A 15766-nucleotide genomic window follows, 5' to 3' on the forward strand; every position below is an offset into this window, starting at 1 on the left:
CTATAGCACATGGAAAGGTATGATGTCAATTTTTTATATTTATATTTTTTCTTACTGTAAACAGTGGTAAGATATACTATTAATGATCCAAAAGAATTTACTAGTAATAAGTGGATCATGCACTTTTGGTGGTCTTTAGATCAGTTTATAAAAAGATGTACTTGGGGATGTTATGCTTTTCAAATGCACCCTTCAGTTTATATTTCTATCTTTCTATATATTGAGAATTTTTTCTTTCTCACCTTCTCATTAGGTCAACATGTCTTCTGCCTCTGAAGTTATAACTGATAACAGTTCGGCTGTAGTAGAGATGGAAGAAGCTGATGAAAACATAGCGATTTTTAGTTTAGATCCTTCCTTGGAAGCTTATAAAGATCACTTCAAATACAGAATAAGGACTTTTAGGGATCGGAAAGGGCTCATCGAGAAACATGAGGGAAGCCTTGAGGAATTTGCACAAGGTCACAGTTACCAGTGAAATTGTTATTTTACTGTTATGGTGCTACCCTTTTTGTGCAATGGAAACTGACATACTGTTATAGCCCTTTGCTACTTTACGAGATCAAAGTATTCCATTTGTACAGATCCGTGAATATCGAGAAACATGAGGGAAGCCTTGAGGAATTTGCACAAGGTCACAGTTACCAGTGAAATTGTTATTTTACTGTTATGGTGCTACCCTTTTTGTGCAATGGAAACTGACATACTGTTATAGCCCTTTGCTACTTTACGAGATCAAAGTATTCTATTTGTACAGATCCGTGAATATCGAGAAACATGAGGGAAGCCTTGAGGAATTTGCACAAGGTCACAGTTACCAGTGAAATTGTTATTTTACTGTTATGGTGCTACCCTTTTTGTGCAATTGAAACTGAAATACTGTTATAGCCCTTTGCTACTTTACGAGATCAAAGTATTCCATTTGTACAGATCCGTGAATAATAAAAAAGTGGCTTTTTTGTAATGTGAACGTTTACATTTCAGGTTATTTATGGTTTGGATTTAATCATGAAGAAGGTTGCATTGTGTACCGTGAATGGGCACCTGCTGCACAGTGAGTTTGTTAAGCCCATAGATATATTGATGATTTTCAGCATACCAGAAGCACCTAGAATATATGAAGCGCATGTTGGAATGAGTAGTTCCGAACCCCGTGTCAATACATATTGGGAGTTCGCTGATAATGTTTTGCCTCGCATTAGAGCAAACAACTATAACACAGTTCAGTTGATAGCTTTAATGGAGCACTCCTACTCTGCATCATTTGGGTATCATGTTACAAACTTTTTTGCTGTGAGCAGCCATTCCGGTACCCCAGAAGACCTTAAGTACTTAATTGATAAGGCGCATAGCTTAGGTCTTCGAGTATTGATGGATGTGGTTCACAGCCATGCAAGTAACAATATCACTGATGGCCTTAATGGTTTTGATGTTGGGCAAAGCTCTCAAGATTCTTACTTTCACACCGGAGCTCGCGGATATCACAATTTATGGGATAGCAGGCTATTCAATTATGCAAATTGGGAAGTTCTTCGATTCCTCCTCTCCAATCTGAGGTGGTGGCTTGATGAGTTTAAGTTTGATGGATTTCGATTTGATGGGGTAACCTCAATGTTATATCATCATCATGGAATAAACATGGGATTCTCTGGAGACTACAATGAGTACTTCAGTGAAGCAACAGATGTTGATGCTGTGGTTTATATGATCTTGGCTAATAATCTGATACACAGCATTTTGCCTGATGCAACTGTAGTTGCTGAAGATGTTTCTGGCATGCCTGGACTTGGCCGGCCTGTCTCTGAAGGTGGAATTGGTTTTGACTATCGCTTAGCCATGGCCATTCCAGACAAGTGGATTGACTACTTAAAGAATAAGAAGGATGAAAATGGTCAATGAGTGAAATATCATGGAGTTTGACAAATAGGCGATACACTGAAAACTGTATAGCTTATGCTGAGAGCCATGATCAGGTGATTATAACATAACCATTTTTAAACTTAATTTTATATCCCATATTTATCATTCTGGCATATACTTGCACAAAAAATCTCAATCTTTTCAATACTACCTTGACTGCCCTTGTTAGATATGCTCTTGAGTTTCTTTCCATCTATTTTCAATTCAGTTTCATGTATTTATAATGCCATTGGCTTGTGTAATGAGTAGGCTATTGTTGGTCACAAAACAACTGCATTTCTTTTGATGGATAAAGATATGTATACTGGTATGTCCTGTTTGAACAATGCATCTCCAGTAATTGAGCGTGGAATTGCCCTTCACAAGGTAATTCAGTAGTCTTGTACAATTATATTTTTGTTTTTGTTTGTCCCGTGAAGTACAGTGTATGAAACTGTGGATCCTTTTTACAGATGATTCATTTCTTAACTATGGCATTAGGAGGAGAGGGTTACCTTAATTTCATGGGAAATGAGGTAAAAGGGGCCTAAAGTCGAGAATTTCCTCTACATGATGCATGTTGACCATACATATCTATTGCTCGGTTTGGAGCTTCTTTTTTATTAGTATTGTAAATAGTTATCTCATAGAGCTGTCTTGATGGTCTGTTGGGATGACTTGGTTTAATTAACTAGTAACTACAACTATATACCTTTTATCTTTGATGGTAAGAGGTACTTCTTTTCCATAACACTACTGACTTTGTGGTCAATAGCTATCGTAGTTTGGGCATCCAGATTGGATTGACTTCCCCAGAGAAGGCAATGGCTGGATTTATGACAAATGCAGACGTCAGTGGGAGCTCGTGGACACCAAGCATTTGAGATTCAAGGTCCAATGTTTCTCCCATTTTTTGATTTAATGCTTTCCTGAGTTCTGCTGTTCGAGACAATCTCATGCTGGAACCATGCAGTTTTGCCTTTCTCAATCATATGTTTTAAGTTCTGCTACATTTTATTTACCTAGGCCTTTTTTATGCTGGAAACATCACATGGATTGAGATTATTAACTTGCACCTACGGGAGTGTTGTAATATATTAGATACACTTCACTGGATATCTGTATCTGAATCCAATGTTTTTCACTTGTGATAGTAAATGCAGTTTCTGAATGCTTTTGACACAGCCATGAATTTGCTTGATGAAACATTTAAATTTCTTGCGTCATCAAAACAGTTTGTAAGCAGCACGGATGATGCTGACAAGGTATACGTACACAATTTGCAGAATATTTTTAGCTTCTAGTACCAAAAATATCTCCAGTTTGATGGTTGATTATTTGTTACAGGTCATTGTTTTTGAACGTGGAGATCTGGTATTTGTGTTCAACTTTCACCCAGAACGTACGAAGGGTATGTTCCTTTATTATGCAATCGAATTGCTTACCTCTTGCCATTTCAGATTTTCAGTGGAGTATAACTTGGTTGGTAATAGGTATAAAGTTGGCTGCGACCTGCCTAGAAAATATAGAGTTGCTTTGGACAGTGATGCTTGGGACTTTGGTGGACCTGGAAGAGTAAGAACCCCTTGCACTTGAAACACAGTCCCCCTTGGTTTTGAACAAGATAATAGCGTTACTATATTCATAATGCCTGAATTTGTTCACAGGTGGCTCATGATTCAGACCATTTCACAAGCCCCGAAGGTGTACCCGGTGTTCCTGAAACGAATTTTAACAATCGTCCCAATTCCTTCAAAGTTCTCTCCCCATCTCGTACATGTGTGGTATGCTTCTAATGCGAATTTCTTGTGTTCTTTAAAAGTTGTTCATTTTCTAATATCATCTGTTGCAGGTGTACTATCGAGTTGATGGATATGAAGCATCTCTAGCAAAACTGCCAAACAAAGAAGTCTCTCAGGGAGGTGATGAAGATAGCAACGGCGATGCTAAGGAACTAGTACCAGGAACGCGCACATTGGAAGATGAAGATGGCGCATAGTGCTAGAAACGGGGGCGATGGGAGATGGCAACATAACAGATTTAGTAAACATGAAACTTTTGTTTTTTAGTTACTAAATGTTGGAATGAATGCCCTTTTTATGAAAAGTGTATGAAACTACATGATGAGGCTCGTTTCATGCATGTGTTTCTATAGTAAAACTGCATTAAATTCGGTAAACTAACGTCTATTTTTTAGCCAGGTGTGTGAAATCCGCCATTTTTAGAAGAAGAAACAAATCAGTTGGGTGGACGAACGAATCAAGAAAAGAAGGCAAAACTGCGGCATTGAGTTGATCAAGTCAAAAATCAAGCGGAGCCAACAGGAGTTCTGCATTGGAAGATAGAGCTAAAGACCCTATCACCAATTGTGAAGGGCAGGAACAACATTTTAGAGAGGATGGTACCCTTGGGATAAGAGCCCTAAGCCTCTCTATATAAAGGAAGCCCGACACAAGAAAAAGGGAGTCCGAGCCGTAGGTAAAAGGGGGGGGGGGGGTCTCATAAGCTTTCTTAGTTAGAATATCACTAAGAATTCAACTCTCTTCTAGGGCTGAAATCGAAGCTCTTTTACTTCATCTTCTTGATTCCCGTTGCGCACACACACTTGGTCCTAGCTTAGTTTCGTTTAGTCGATATTTGATGGTAGTTTCCTGCATTTTTTATCTTCCGGTTATGTTATTCTACTCCGAGAAGGGGTGATGAAACAATCTCCTGCTTTCGTAGTTTAATTTTTGTTTACTTTTGTTTTGATGTTAATGACTCTTGATGTTTTGATTTAGTAAATTTGAAGTTATGTTTTAGTTTTCAGTTGATGTGTTCCGTTCCATGCATGATGTTTCTGATCTGTTTTTGGTTCATTTTTATGTCGCCTGTTTTAGCTTAAAAATGTCTTGTTTTGTTTTGATTCGGTTAGAGCTGGTGTTTATGTTTAAGAGTTCTTAGGATGTTTAGATCTACGAGTTTAAGTTTTGTTTCTGCATGATTATGGGTTAGTTTTTTTTGTTTACGTGGTCGTAGCTTAGATCTTAGAAGTAGATTTATTTTTATAAGTTGTTCTGATGTTTCATCTTCCATAATTTTCAGATCTGTTCTTTACTCTGCTTTCCATGTTGATTTCCTGAAGAAGATGAAGTTGTTAGAAAAGTTTTACTTTACAGTGCTTTTTGCAGGGGACTGACAGTCCACGTTTATTCTGTTTGTCAATTTATGGAAAGTTAGTTAAGTTGATCAAGTAGACTAGTTATGTTTTTATGAGTTAGATCAGTTTAGTTAGTTTAGTTTCTCAAGTCCAGTAGTTAATGTAACCCACCTCCTAGAAAGCGTGGCTGCTGCCTTTCCCAATCTGTGTCTCGCAAACAAATGCCAAACGCCTCATCTCTGTGGGATCGATCCTTACTTCCCTATACTAGTTAATAGTATTAGTGGATTGAGGTTTTGAAAGCACGCACGCTTCTGAGTTCTTTTCATCTCACTCGAGTCGGAGAAAGTCAAGTTGATCAACCTGAGTCTCCACTGAATCCACTCATCTGCATCTTGCAGTAACAGGCACGTATAGGCTGGCTGGATCTGTTTGATCATCCAACTTGAGTAAGCAACAACGATATCACCAAGAGAATGAAGGACAATATACCAAAGAAGTTGCCTGAGGCTCTTTCACTACACCTTGTGATATATTTCAACTAATGTAGAATCTACGAGTAATGGAAATAAAAGTTTTGCACAGATATACAAGAAAACAAGAAAGTTTTACTGAAAATTAGGCAAATATCCCATCAACATATATACAAATCAAATATAGCAAAAATAGTGAATTTTCTTGGCCTTTTATATAAAAAACTCCACTTTCTTCTTATATTTCTCTAAATATAAAAAAACTACCCTAAATTGATGAATGATGCTTCCTAAAATAGCATATTATTCAATCCACCTTAATAAAATCCCAATTCAAGACTGAAACACTCCACTTTTTTCTTGGCCTTTTATATAAAAAACACATGATTGAAGAATGTTTCTTCCAAAAACAAAACATCATTCAACCATCTAAATAAAATTCCAATTCAACTCTAATGTATTAAAATGTAACTTTCTTCTTAAATTTATAAAAAAAACACATACCTGAAGTGAGGGGAATGCAGTGTTTTTCCAGCCAATCCAGAAGCATACTTCCTAAAACAACACAACAGATTATGATCTCCAAATCGTACTTATTCAGCTCTCCAAAACTAAGTCGTTTAACAACCATCAAAAGAGCTCAAGACAAAGATTCAAGAGCTAAGAAATCAGCAAATCTCCATCAACAAACCTTGCGCAGCACGATGCACTGGACCGACACAGTTCTTACCACCGGCCTCGTTTTTCCTGATCAAGATCAGACTCAATACATAACTAAAACATACCAAATAAATGGAAACACAAAAAACACCTTCTTAACAATCAAATTCATGAAAAAACGTACTCTGTCAAAACCCCTCTTTTGTGAACAGCACAAGGGTAAGGAGGAGCTCCAATGATGTTCCTATTGATTACACTCAAAGCCCTTCTGTTATTCCCCACACCAACTGCAAATTTTCCAATGATGTTCCTATTAATCATTCACTTCATTAATATTTCGTCAAAGCTTCCAACTTTTTTGAAGTTGAAGCAACCCATGGCAAGAATTGGAAAAGAATGAATCCCACATTTTACTTTAAGCTATTTTTTATTTCAAATTTCAAACTACCTTGAGCGTTTGAAGAAGGCATGATCACGCCCGGAAATTTCTCATCCGATCCCATCTTCATCATCTTTTTTTCCAAATTCAGGTACAGAAAATGAAAAAAAAAAGAAAAGGCTTTAATCATCAACCCATATAAAATTCAAGATTAAAGACTAAATTTTTATGAACAAGAAAAAAAAGGCCACCTCCAAATCAAGGACTCCGCAGCAGAATCTGCGTTTCTGGCTAATCAGTGGAGACAAAATCTCTCTGATACCAACTTAGCTCGTGGCTTCCCAATTATGAACCGAGCTCACAACACACAACTACAATTACTCAGATTATGCAACGAATTCAATGAAATGACGAAATCAAATAGGAAATATATTACGAAATAGGAACGATAATGGAAGTAAACAATAGGAAAGCAATAATGCGATACAATGCTTCAGATCCGCGATCTAAAACACATGAACAATCACACAACACACACGAAATGAAGGTGACGTGGTCCCCTTTTATACGCTGCTCTACCCATGCATCACATGCCTCTTCTGCCAGCTCACTCGCCACCTCATCATGCCCATTCGGATTAAACACATGCTCTTTATTGATCCTTCTCAGCTTATTTAGGTTCATACCCCACATAAGTGCCATCGCATACAACTCATGTGGATCATATGTTGCATGCATGTGTTCGCATGGTGTATAGAGGCATATATTCTCATGCACGCAACGATACCCTCCCCTTAAGGTTCCTTGTCCTCAAGGAACTTTCCTTAATAACATCGGCAAACTCCCATGATACATCGACCGACGACTTCCCTGTCCAATGAATCAACCACTTAGTAGCCGGTTGATTGTGCCTTTTAACCATCTTTCTCTCGAGGATCGCTTGTGGAGTAGCATCATTGATATGAGAGGGTGGAGGAATGTCGGCTATAGGTCCAGTAGGAGCCGCTGCAGGCTTCAACAAAGATACATGGAACACATCATGTATAGCAGCCTCGGTTGGCAGATTGAGCTTATATGCCACTTTCCCTATCTTGTCCACAATCTGGTAAGGTCTAAAATATTTGGGCTCAGAATTTCTGATGTTGCCCCCGGATAGACCTCTGCCTATACTCTTGCAATTTCGGCCAAACCCAATCTCCAAGGACATAATCTTTATCCATTCGTTTTCTATCAGCTTGTTGCTTCATTCTAGTGGCCGCCTTTTGCACATTTCGCTTGAGCACATCAATCATAGCCTCTCTATCACACAGAGCCATGCCTCCACACTAGAGTCACCAGGTATATAAGGAATGTGCAATGGAGGAGCAAAACCATACAATTCCTCAAAAGGGGTCAACTTAATACTCGAGTGAAATGTAGTGTTGTACCAGTACTCTGCCAAACCCAACCAATAAACCCATGAATGAGGCTTCTCTCCCACCGCACTTCTAAGGTAACATTGAAGGCATCTATTGACCACCTCAGACTATCCACCTATTTCACGGTGGTAGACAGTAGAATAGAGCAGCTCTACACTAAATAAGGCAAAGAATTCCTTCCAGAAAGCCCCCACAAAGATAGCCCCTCTATCACTCACAATCTTGATTGGCATCCCATGTAATTTAGAAACAGGGTCTAGAAAAACCTCAGCCACTTTCTTAGCAGTAAATGGGTGTGATAATGCCATGAAATGAGCATATTTGCTTAGCCTATCCACCACCACTAAGATAGTATCCTTGCCTTGAGAAACCGGAAGTGCTTCAACGAAGTCCATAGTTAGATTAGTAAATATAGCCGTAGGTGGCTTCAATGAAGTCCATAGTTAGATCAGTTTGCTGAGGTGTCCTGGGAGTGGCTTCAATTCCACCTTAGGCGGTCCTCGTGGTTTTTCCAATGCTTTCTTCCTCTCTTCCTCTTCTTCGAGGGTGGGAAATGGCAAGAATGCGTTCCCCTTTTGAGGGTTTCTTTCGGGAAGGATCTCGAGTTCAGTAATCATAGCACACATATTAGCATCGCAAATAAATGAATCAGTAGTAGGAGTGAAAGAATTTATGAGACAAGATTCCAAGGGATCCTAAGTTTGGTGGTATGTGACTTCCACTTCCCCTACACAATCTGTGACTACTTGGATGACGCTACACTCTTGATAGCCTTCTGCTCCTTCTTTCCGATGGAATTTCAAAGTATCATAGATGTTGAAGGTGATACTTTCATTATGCAACTGCAACGTTAGCTCCCCCTTCTGTACATCTATCATGGTTCCCCCGATGGCTAAAAATGGTCTCTCAAGTATCAAAGGTACCTTCTTGTCCTCCTGCATGTCCAAAACAATAAAATCAGCGGGAAAAATCTCCTACTCTTACCAAAACATCTTCTACAATCCCCCTTGGTGTTGTTGTGCTTCTGTCTGCCATTTGCAAGGTGATCGAAGTGAGGCGGATGTTGTCAATGTTGAGCTTCCTGTAGAAAGATAGAGGCATTAAATTAATACTTGCTCCAAGATCACACAATGCTTTACCTTCTACATTATTTTCCAAAACACATGATAAAGTAAAACTCCCTGGATCTTTGTGTTTGGTAGGCAATCCCTTCTGAATTATGGCACTGCAATTCTCTGTTAAGCCCACTGTTTCATATTTTCCCCACTCTCTTTTTAGCGACCACATCCTTCAATAACTTGGCATAGTTGGGCATTTGTTGCAATGCCTCTACTAGTGGTATGTTGATGTGGACCTTGCTAAACACTTCCAAGAACTTGGCAAACTGGCGTCTAGCTTTTTGCTCTTCAATTGCTGGGGATACGGGATGATGGCAGTGCTGGGAAACTGTGGATCTGGGGACTGACTCTTGGGTAGCGGACCGCTGCGAAGTGGTGCAGCCGCCCCTGGCGACGGCTCTGCATCTGTATCCGAATCTGGCCTGCTGGCTGTGGAGCCCCTGGCGGACCGCTGTGGAAATCTGTAGCAGGCCACTGGGTTTGATCAGCGGCTGGCGTGGGGTTAGTTGTTCCTTTTCCCTTTCTTTTCTTCCCTGCCTAAATCCACTGCTTGTGGAGGCTGGTATGTAGTCCCAGTGCGTAGCTACACGGCATAGCAGTTCCCTTTTGGATTGATCTTCGGTAAGCTAGGAAGCGTTCCTAGAGTATGCTTGCTCCCTATTGCAGTGGCAAAAACCCCCATGTTTAATTCTAATTCCCCCACTTGTGCGGCTAGACTCGCTAATCCTTGTTCCAAAAGGCTGGAGTTTCTTTCTAAATTGATCAACCTCTGATTAGTCACCTTCCTATTTTCCTAAACCTCGATGATGCATATTTCTAACAGCTCCACTTGGAGCGGGGTTGCTCCTCCATACGTGCACATGTTTCAGAATTTTCATTAACATAATAATCTTGTGCAATGTATGAAAAATCAAAGTAGTCTGGGTTATAATATGATCCCTCTTGGTCAGGGCTATAACACTCTTCGTAATACCCTCTTTGCTGCTCATCACTGTAACTGTATGGACTGTCCATTCTTGTAAGGGATCCATTAGAATGAAAAGAGAATAAAAATGAAAGCAGTAAAATCTAAAGTAGCAAATTCGTCCGTTTGAAGATATCAATCACAAAAGTGACTGTTTCCCCCGTCAACGGCACCAAAAACTTGATGCACTTTTTATTAGCACTATAAATACCTGCAAGTATACAAAGTAGGAATATTATAGCTTAAGGTTAGTACTGGATATCGATCACGGGGAAAACAATCACAGACTGACTACCTTCTACTAAGCTTCGTTCACTATGTGGAAAACCGAAAGTTTTGGAATTTTTGAAAACTAAAAACAATTTGAAAGCAAATAAATAACTAATTGCAAATAATTTAAAAGGTAAAATATGAGAGATTCATGCAGAGTGACACAAACCCGCACAAATTCCCTCACATCTTTCACCATTTTTGGCCAACAGAGTAAAGCAGAGACTTTTTTATATGTAGCCAATACTCCTGAGTGTCCAGCCAATGCAGATTCATGAAAAATAGACAAGATTTTAGCCTTAAATGGTACATAATTTCCCACCACAAATCTCCCATACCTCCTCAATTCTCCATTGTTCCCGCTAAAAGAAGATTCTGAAGCAGCATCTTGCTGTTTGTCAGAGATTAGTTGGTGTATGTGGGAGTCAGCTTCCCATGAAGCCTTGATTTGAGCAATTAATTCTAGAGGAATAATAAAAGATGTAAGGGCAAAAGTCATAACCTCAGGAACTCTGGATAAAGCATCTGCAGCAGAATTTTCAACTCCTTTCTTGTATCTGATCTCATAATCAAAATGCATCAGTTTAGCCATCCATGCTTGTTATGTAGGAGTAGTTAACTTCTGTTCAAGTAGATACTTCAAGCTTAAGATGATGAATTTTCTACACTGAAGGTAGTGATACCATTTCTTCACTGCCATAAGAATAGCCAACAATTCCTTTTCATATACTAATAGAGACTGATGTCTTGGAGATAAAGCCTTACTGATATAGGCTATTGAGTGTTTTTCCTGCATCAAAACGGCTCCTATTCCCACTCCTGATGCATCAGTTTCTACTACAAAGTCCTTAGAGAAGTCAGGTAAGGCCAGCACAGGAGCTGAGATCATTGCAGATTTCAACTTTTCAAATGCAACTTGTGCTGCTCTGGTCCAATTGAACACTGACCCTTTGATCACATCCACCAGGGGTCTAACTATAATTCATAGTTGGAGACAAATCTTCTATAGTAACCAGTTAAGCCTAAGAAGCTTCTGATATGTTTGATAGTTCTAGGTTGGGGTGAATTTATGACTGCTTATATCTTTCCCTCATCAATGGCCCCACCTTCCTTGGAGATCACATAGCCTAGGTATTCAACTCTCCTACACCCAAAAGTGCACTTAGACCTTTTAGCCAGCAAGCAGTGTCTTCTCATTAATTCCATCACAACAGATAAGTGAAGCTCATGCTCTTTATTGATCCTTCTCAGCTTATTTAGGTTCATACCCCACATAAGTGCCATCGCATACAACTCATGTGGATCATATGTTGCATGCATGCGTTCGCATGGTGTATTGAGGCATATATTCTCATGCATGCAACACTCTCCCAATTTATCCACACCAGTGTGTGTACTGTGCGAAATCTGCATTTCTGGTTCAATTTAATCCCAGAAATGCCAGTTGGGGAGGATTTGGAGAGAACGTAAACAACGGATTCATGTCTTTATTGTTTATTTTAATATTCTTTTTGCTCTTTTTTGGATCATATTTTTGAAAACAACGGCTAGTGAATCAGAGCCATTCGATGCAGCGCTCTTCCCATGTGCACTTTTCCGAAACATTTTTAAGACTTTGTTTATTAAATCAAAATGCAATAAACAACCCTAAACAACAAATAAACGGAAACCTGAATTAATTAATTAATGAACATTTATATCTTAAGCGCGGAAATAAACAACCCTAAACAACAAATAAACGGAAACCTGAATTACATGTAATTTCGGATTTGGATGGGCAGTGCAGTATTATTACTGTAGTGGCTGATAATAATATTCCAATATAAGCTTATATTAAATTGCGAATTCAATTTAATTAGTAAAAAACTAATTGGGAGGAAGCCATATCCAAAACCTTCGATCCCTGACTGGACCCAATATGTAACTTAATATAAATAGGAGAATAAAGGAGAGACAGAATAATTAATTTTTTACACAGAAAAAATCACCTCCTCTCTGTGCAGCATGCATGATTTTCTTCTTCCCACAATCAGTGGGATTTCTGTCTCCTCTTTATTCGAGTCCTAGTATTTTGATAAGATCAACCCACCCTGATATCGAAATATAGTTCAGGAACTAGTCAGATGATCCGTGGTCTTGAAGATCATCACGTGGAGAAGGCGCGTGTCATCGACGATTCTTTGGAGAATCAAATCGTTAACTCTAAACTGTAGAATTCATGTTTTAGGATTTACTTTCTTTAAGCATGAATTATTTGCATTCTAGCATGCAATTATCTATTTAACATGTGAATTGATTAATCCCATAATCGGTCAAATGGATCCTTATCTAATATATTTGTTTTGTACAAATGGATCCTAGATACAAATCTTTAAGGCGTTTAATACCATCATTAACTGGAAGTCTTAGAATGGGACCTTTATTTTGAATCCTACCACGTAAACAAATTTTTTCAGCTTTCTTAGTTAGGGCAAACTCGAACCACCTATCAAAATTGTCACATTGTAGATAGTACACATCCACCACCAACTCTTTTATTTGAGTGCCTCTATGTGAATCCAAGACATGATCGATCATACTTAAATACTTTGATTTTGTGTCAATCATATCTCTGAACTTTGGGAAATTGAGATGAGTTACATAGGTATGGAGATGGCGCCAACAAGTTGAAAGTATGCAAGTCGAAGTAGCTTCTTTCGGAGTCAGTCGAGAGATTATAGATATCAGAATATCATTAGGTAATTCGCTGATTCTATCTTCATGCCACAACTGTGATGTTCACGTATTATAATAACTCTATCATATTTAAAAAAGAATAAGAGAAAAAGAGACGCATAAAAATCTTCATTGAAAAACATAAACATCGGTTGATCGAGTAGAACATACCGTGTGTACAATTGGTCTACTACGTGTGTACTTGAAGAAGCAAAAAAGGGAAAAACCTAAAGAGAGAATAAACAAAGATACTGATCGAAATATAAAAAGGGTTGTATTAATTGGCCTTTTATAGTAGCTTACGTCGACCCTTTCCTTTCCTTTCCAACATCGGAACAAAGTAACAATCTTTAATCGAATTAAATAAAAGAGGTCGTAAGAATGAACTTTTATAATGGAAACCTTTCACAACATGGAAATGAATAAGCAACCCTAATCTCAAGATGTTCAACTTATATATAAACCTAATCTAATCGAACTTACATAATCTAAAAAAGTCCTATATTAGAAATTGATAGTTTGAAAAGATAAAGATAGACTAGGAAATATTTAATTATCATTGTAGATTTGATTAGGATTGAAAATAAATGTCCAATATAATTGACAATTTATTATTTCGATATATTGATGTGAAAAATAAATAAGAGCAATTACCCTTAGGCCAAAGAACTCCTCCAACAAAAAAACTTAAAAGATAATCAAAATCTAGTTGGATCCTAATCTAATAAGACAATAATTAATCAATGAAATCATAGAGGATGTTAGATTGTAGCTGGGATTTTCGAGTGTGTGTGGATTTAAATATTTTCTTGTGGAGATATTTATCCATTTTGATCTCAATATTTTTGTGATTTTTTTTCTCCCTCAAAATCACGCCACTTTTCCCTTCTCTCTAACTGATCCTTATCTCCACATTTATTTAGGAAGAAGGTGGGATATAAAAAGGTATGTGAGTAATTAAGATCTGAAAACAAGGACGGTTTCTTGAAATTTTGGACTTGGGATTGATGATCAAAATGGATGATTCTTGACTAGTTGAGTAAGAGATGCTGACGGCTACAATTGAATTACTTGACTGCAATCTTCTTGAATTGTTTATTTTCAAATGTAACAATTTGTGCTATGAATTGTATAAATGATTTGGCAAGCCAACATGCTAATCCTTCCTTTCTCCTATGATATGGTATGTGATGTGTGTGAAGCAGCTCGTAAGGAAGATGGGGTGGTGAAAGCTGAAATTGGTAGTGCAGTGCAAGAGTTTGAGAAGAATTGGAGAGAATTTGGAGGGTAATTTGTGTAAGAATTGGAGAGAATTTGGAGAGGGATGGTGACGTGTGGTGCTGGAGTGTGATTTAGGCAAAGAGATTAGGAAAGAAATAAGAGAAATTCCAAGCCAAGTCTCCTTCTTCATCAAAGCTCCATGGTTTCAAGGGTTTCATCTTCAATTATCTTTGTTCTTAGTTTGATCATGTTAGGCTAAGAATATTGTGTTTCTATCTCGTGTTCTTCTTTGCTACTTATTCGTTGAATGAAAATATTACTTAAGGTCCATCTTTTGTGATAATTCCTTAATCTTAATTTAATGTCTCTTTAGCTTGAATTAAGATAGCTTTTGGTAGTAATGATTTTTCAATTGGAATTGTTTAGATGACAAATTGATAATGGATGTTGCTCTTAATTGAAGCTGTTCTTTGAATCTCACGCTTCCATACGATTTTTAGAATTATGGAAATTCGTTTTAAGAATATGTGTTTAGCATGTTTAGTGCCTACACCTTTTTTTGTTTTAAAAAATCCCGAGCTTTATGAGATAGAAACGAATAAGATAACTTCGCTTCTTGTCTACAATTGTTTGGAGTTGCAATCGTCTCTCTTGTGTTTATTAGAATTCGAACCTTGTTTCTTTTGTTTCGAAAATCAATCATTATTCAAAAACCTTCTTCTTGCATGTTTATTATTGTAAGTAGTTAACTAATCTTTCCTTCCATGTGGATCGACACTCGAAGTACTACATTCGATGTTGTATTCTTGCAGTATCGTTGTAATATTAGAGCAATTTTATTAAACTTGTCTGATCTTGCACTTGATATTAAAACTAAAAAATTACACATCACAATTACCGGAATCTCTCTTTAGAGTTAGTTGCTCCCTTTCTTATTTGTGAGGTGAGAAGTCATAGCTACACTCTCAACTTGGATGACTGGTTAGCCTTCCCACTTCATTTGATTTGCACAAATCTCATTAATACATATATTTCTTAACTAAAATGGTTGTGCTTGTGATTGAATATTGACATGTTTTTATTACTCCATATTTTAATGCATTCTTTATATAGGTAAGTTATTGTATTTATCTCCTAATATACAATTTTGTAATGCATGCTTTTGGGTGAAGAAGTTCGTCGTCAGCATTGGAAGGCATATGTGATGATGGTGGTGGTGTTGGTCAGTCTCCCAACCTCGTTAAGGGATCCCCGGGCACAAATACAAATATAATTCTTTGTTCGATTTACAGAAAAATAAAAATCGAATTAAAACCATAATCAATATAAAAAATGGTTGAAAAAAAATGTAAATGTACAAGATTGTTTATTGTACTTCATATTTTAATCCCAAACTAGCTTTTTATATTTAGACAAAATGTGATGCCATTATTAATAAATAATGATGGTACTACGACATTGTGTCATTATTCTGAGAAATTATATTGTCTTGGAATTATGTCTTGTACAA

General features: G+C 37.6%; 1 protein-coding gene and 1 pseudogene across 2 annotated transcripts; one reads left to right on the forward strand and one right to left on the reverse strand.

The window, feature by feature from the left end:
- The first annotated feature begins 299 nt into the window (after nucleotides 1-299).
- Nucleotides 300-4707, forward strand: LOC121761883 (annotated as a pseudogene).
- A 141-nt stretch (nucleotides 4708-4848) lies between these two features.
- Nucleotides 4849-7027, reverse strand: LOC121761884 (cyclin-B2-4-like). 2 transcript variants are annotated; one of them, XM_042157585.1, is made up of 6 exons: nucleotides 6802-7027; nucleotides 6620-6683; nucleotides 6356-6458; nucleotides 6203-6258; nucleotides 6016-6066; nucleotides 4849-5466 (listed from the first exon to the last, which is right to left on the reverse strand). In XM_042157585.1, the coding sequence occupies exons 2-6, from the start codon at nucleotides 6681-6683 to the stop codon at nucleotides 5423-5425; spliced, it is 318 nt and encodes a 105-aa protein (XP_042013519.1). In that variant the 5' UTR covers nucleotides 6802-7027; the 3' UTR covers nucleotides 4849-5422. The 2 variants fall into 2 exon arrangements, 1 of the variants encoding a protein (XP_042013519.1); XR_006042120.1 differs by lacking the exon at nucleotides 6802-7027 and having other exon boundaries at nucleotides 6356-6481; nucleotides 6620-6670.
- Nucleotides 7028-15766: the final 8739 nt, after the last annotated feature.

This window comes from Salvia splendens, chromosome 13, assembly GCF_004379255.2.
Source record: "Salvia splendens isolate huo1 chromosome 13, SspV2, whole genome shotgun sequence".
Classification (NCBI taxonomy): Eukaryota; Viridiplantae; Streptophyta; class Magnoliopsida; order Lamiales; family Lamiaceae; genus Salvia; species Salvia splendens.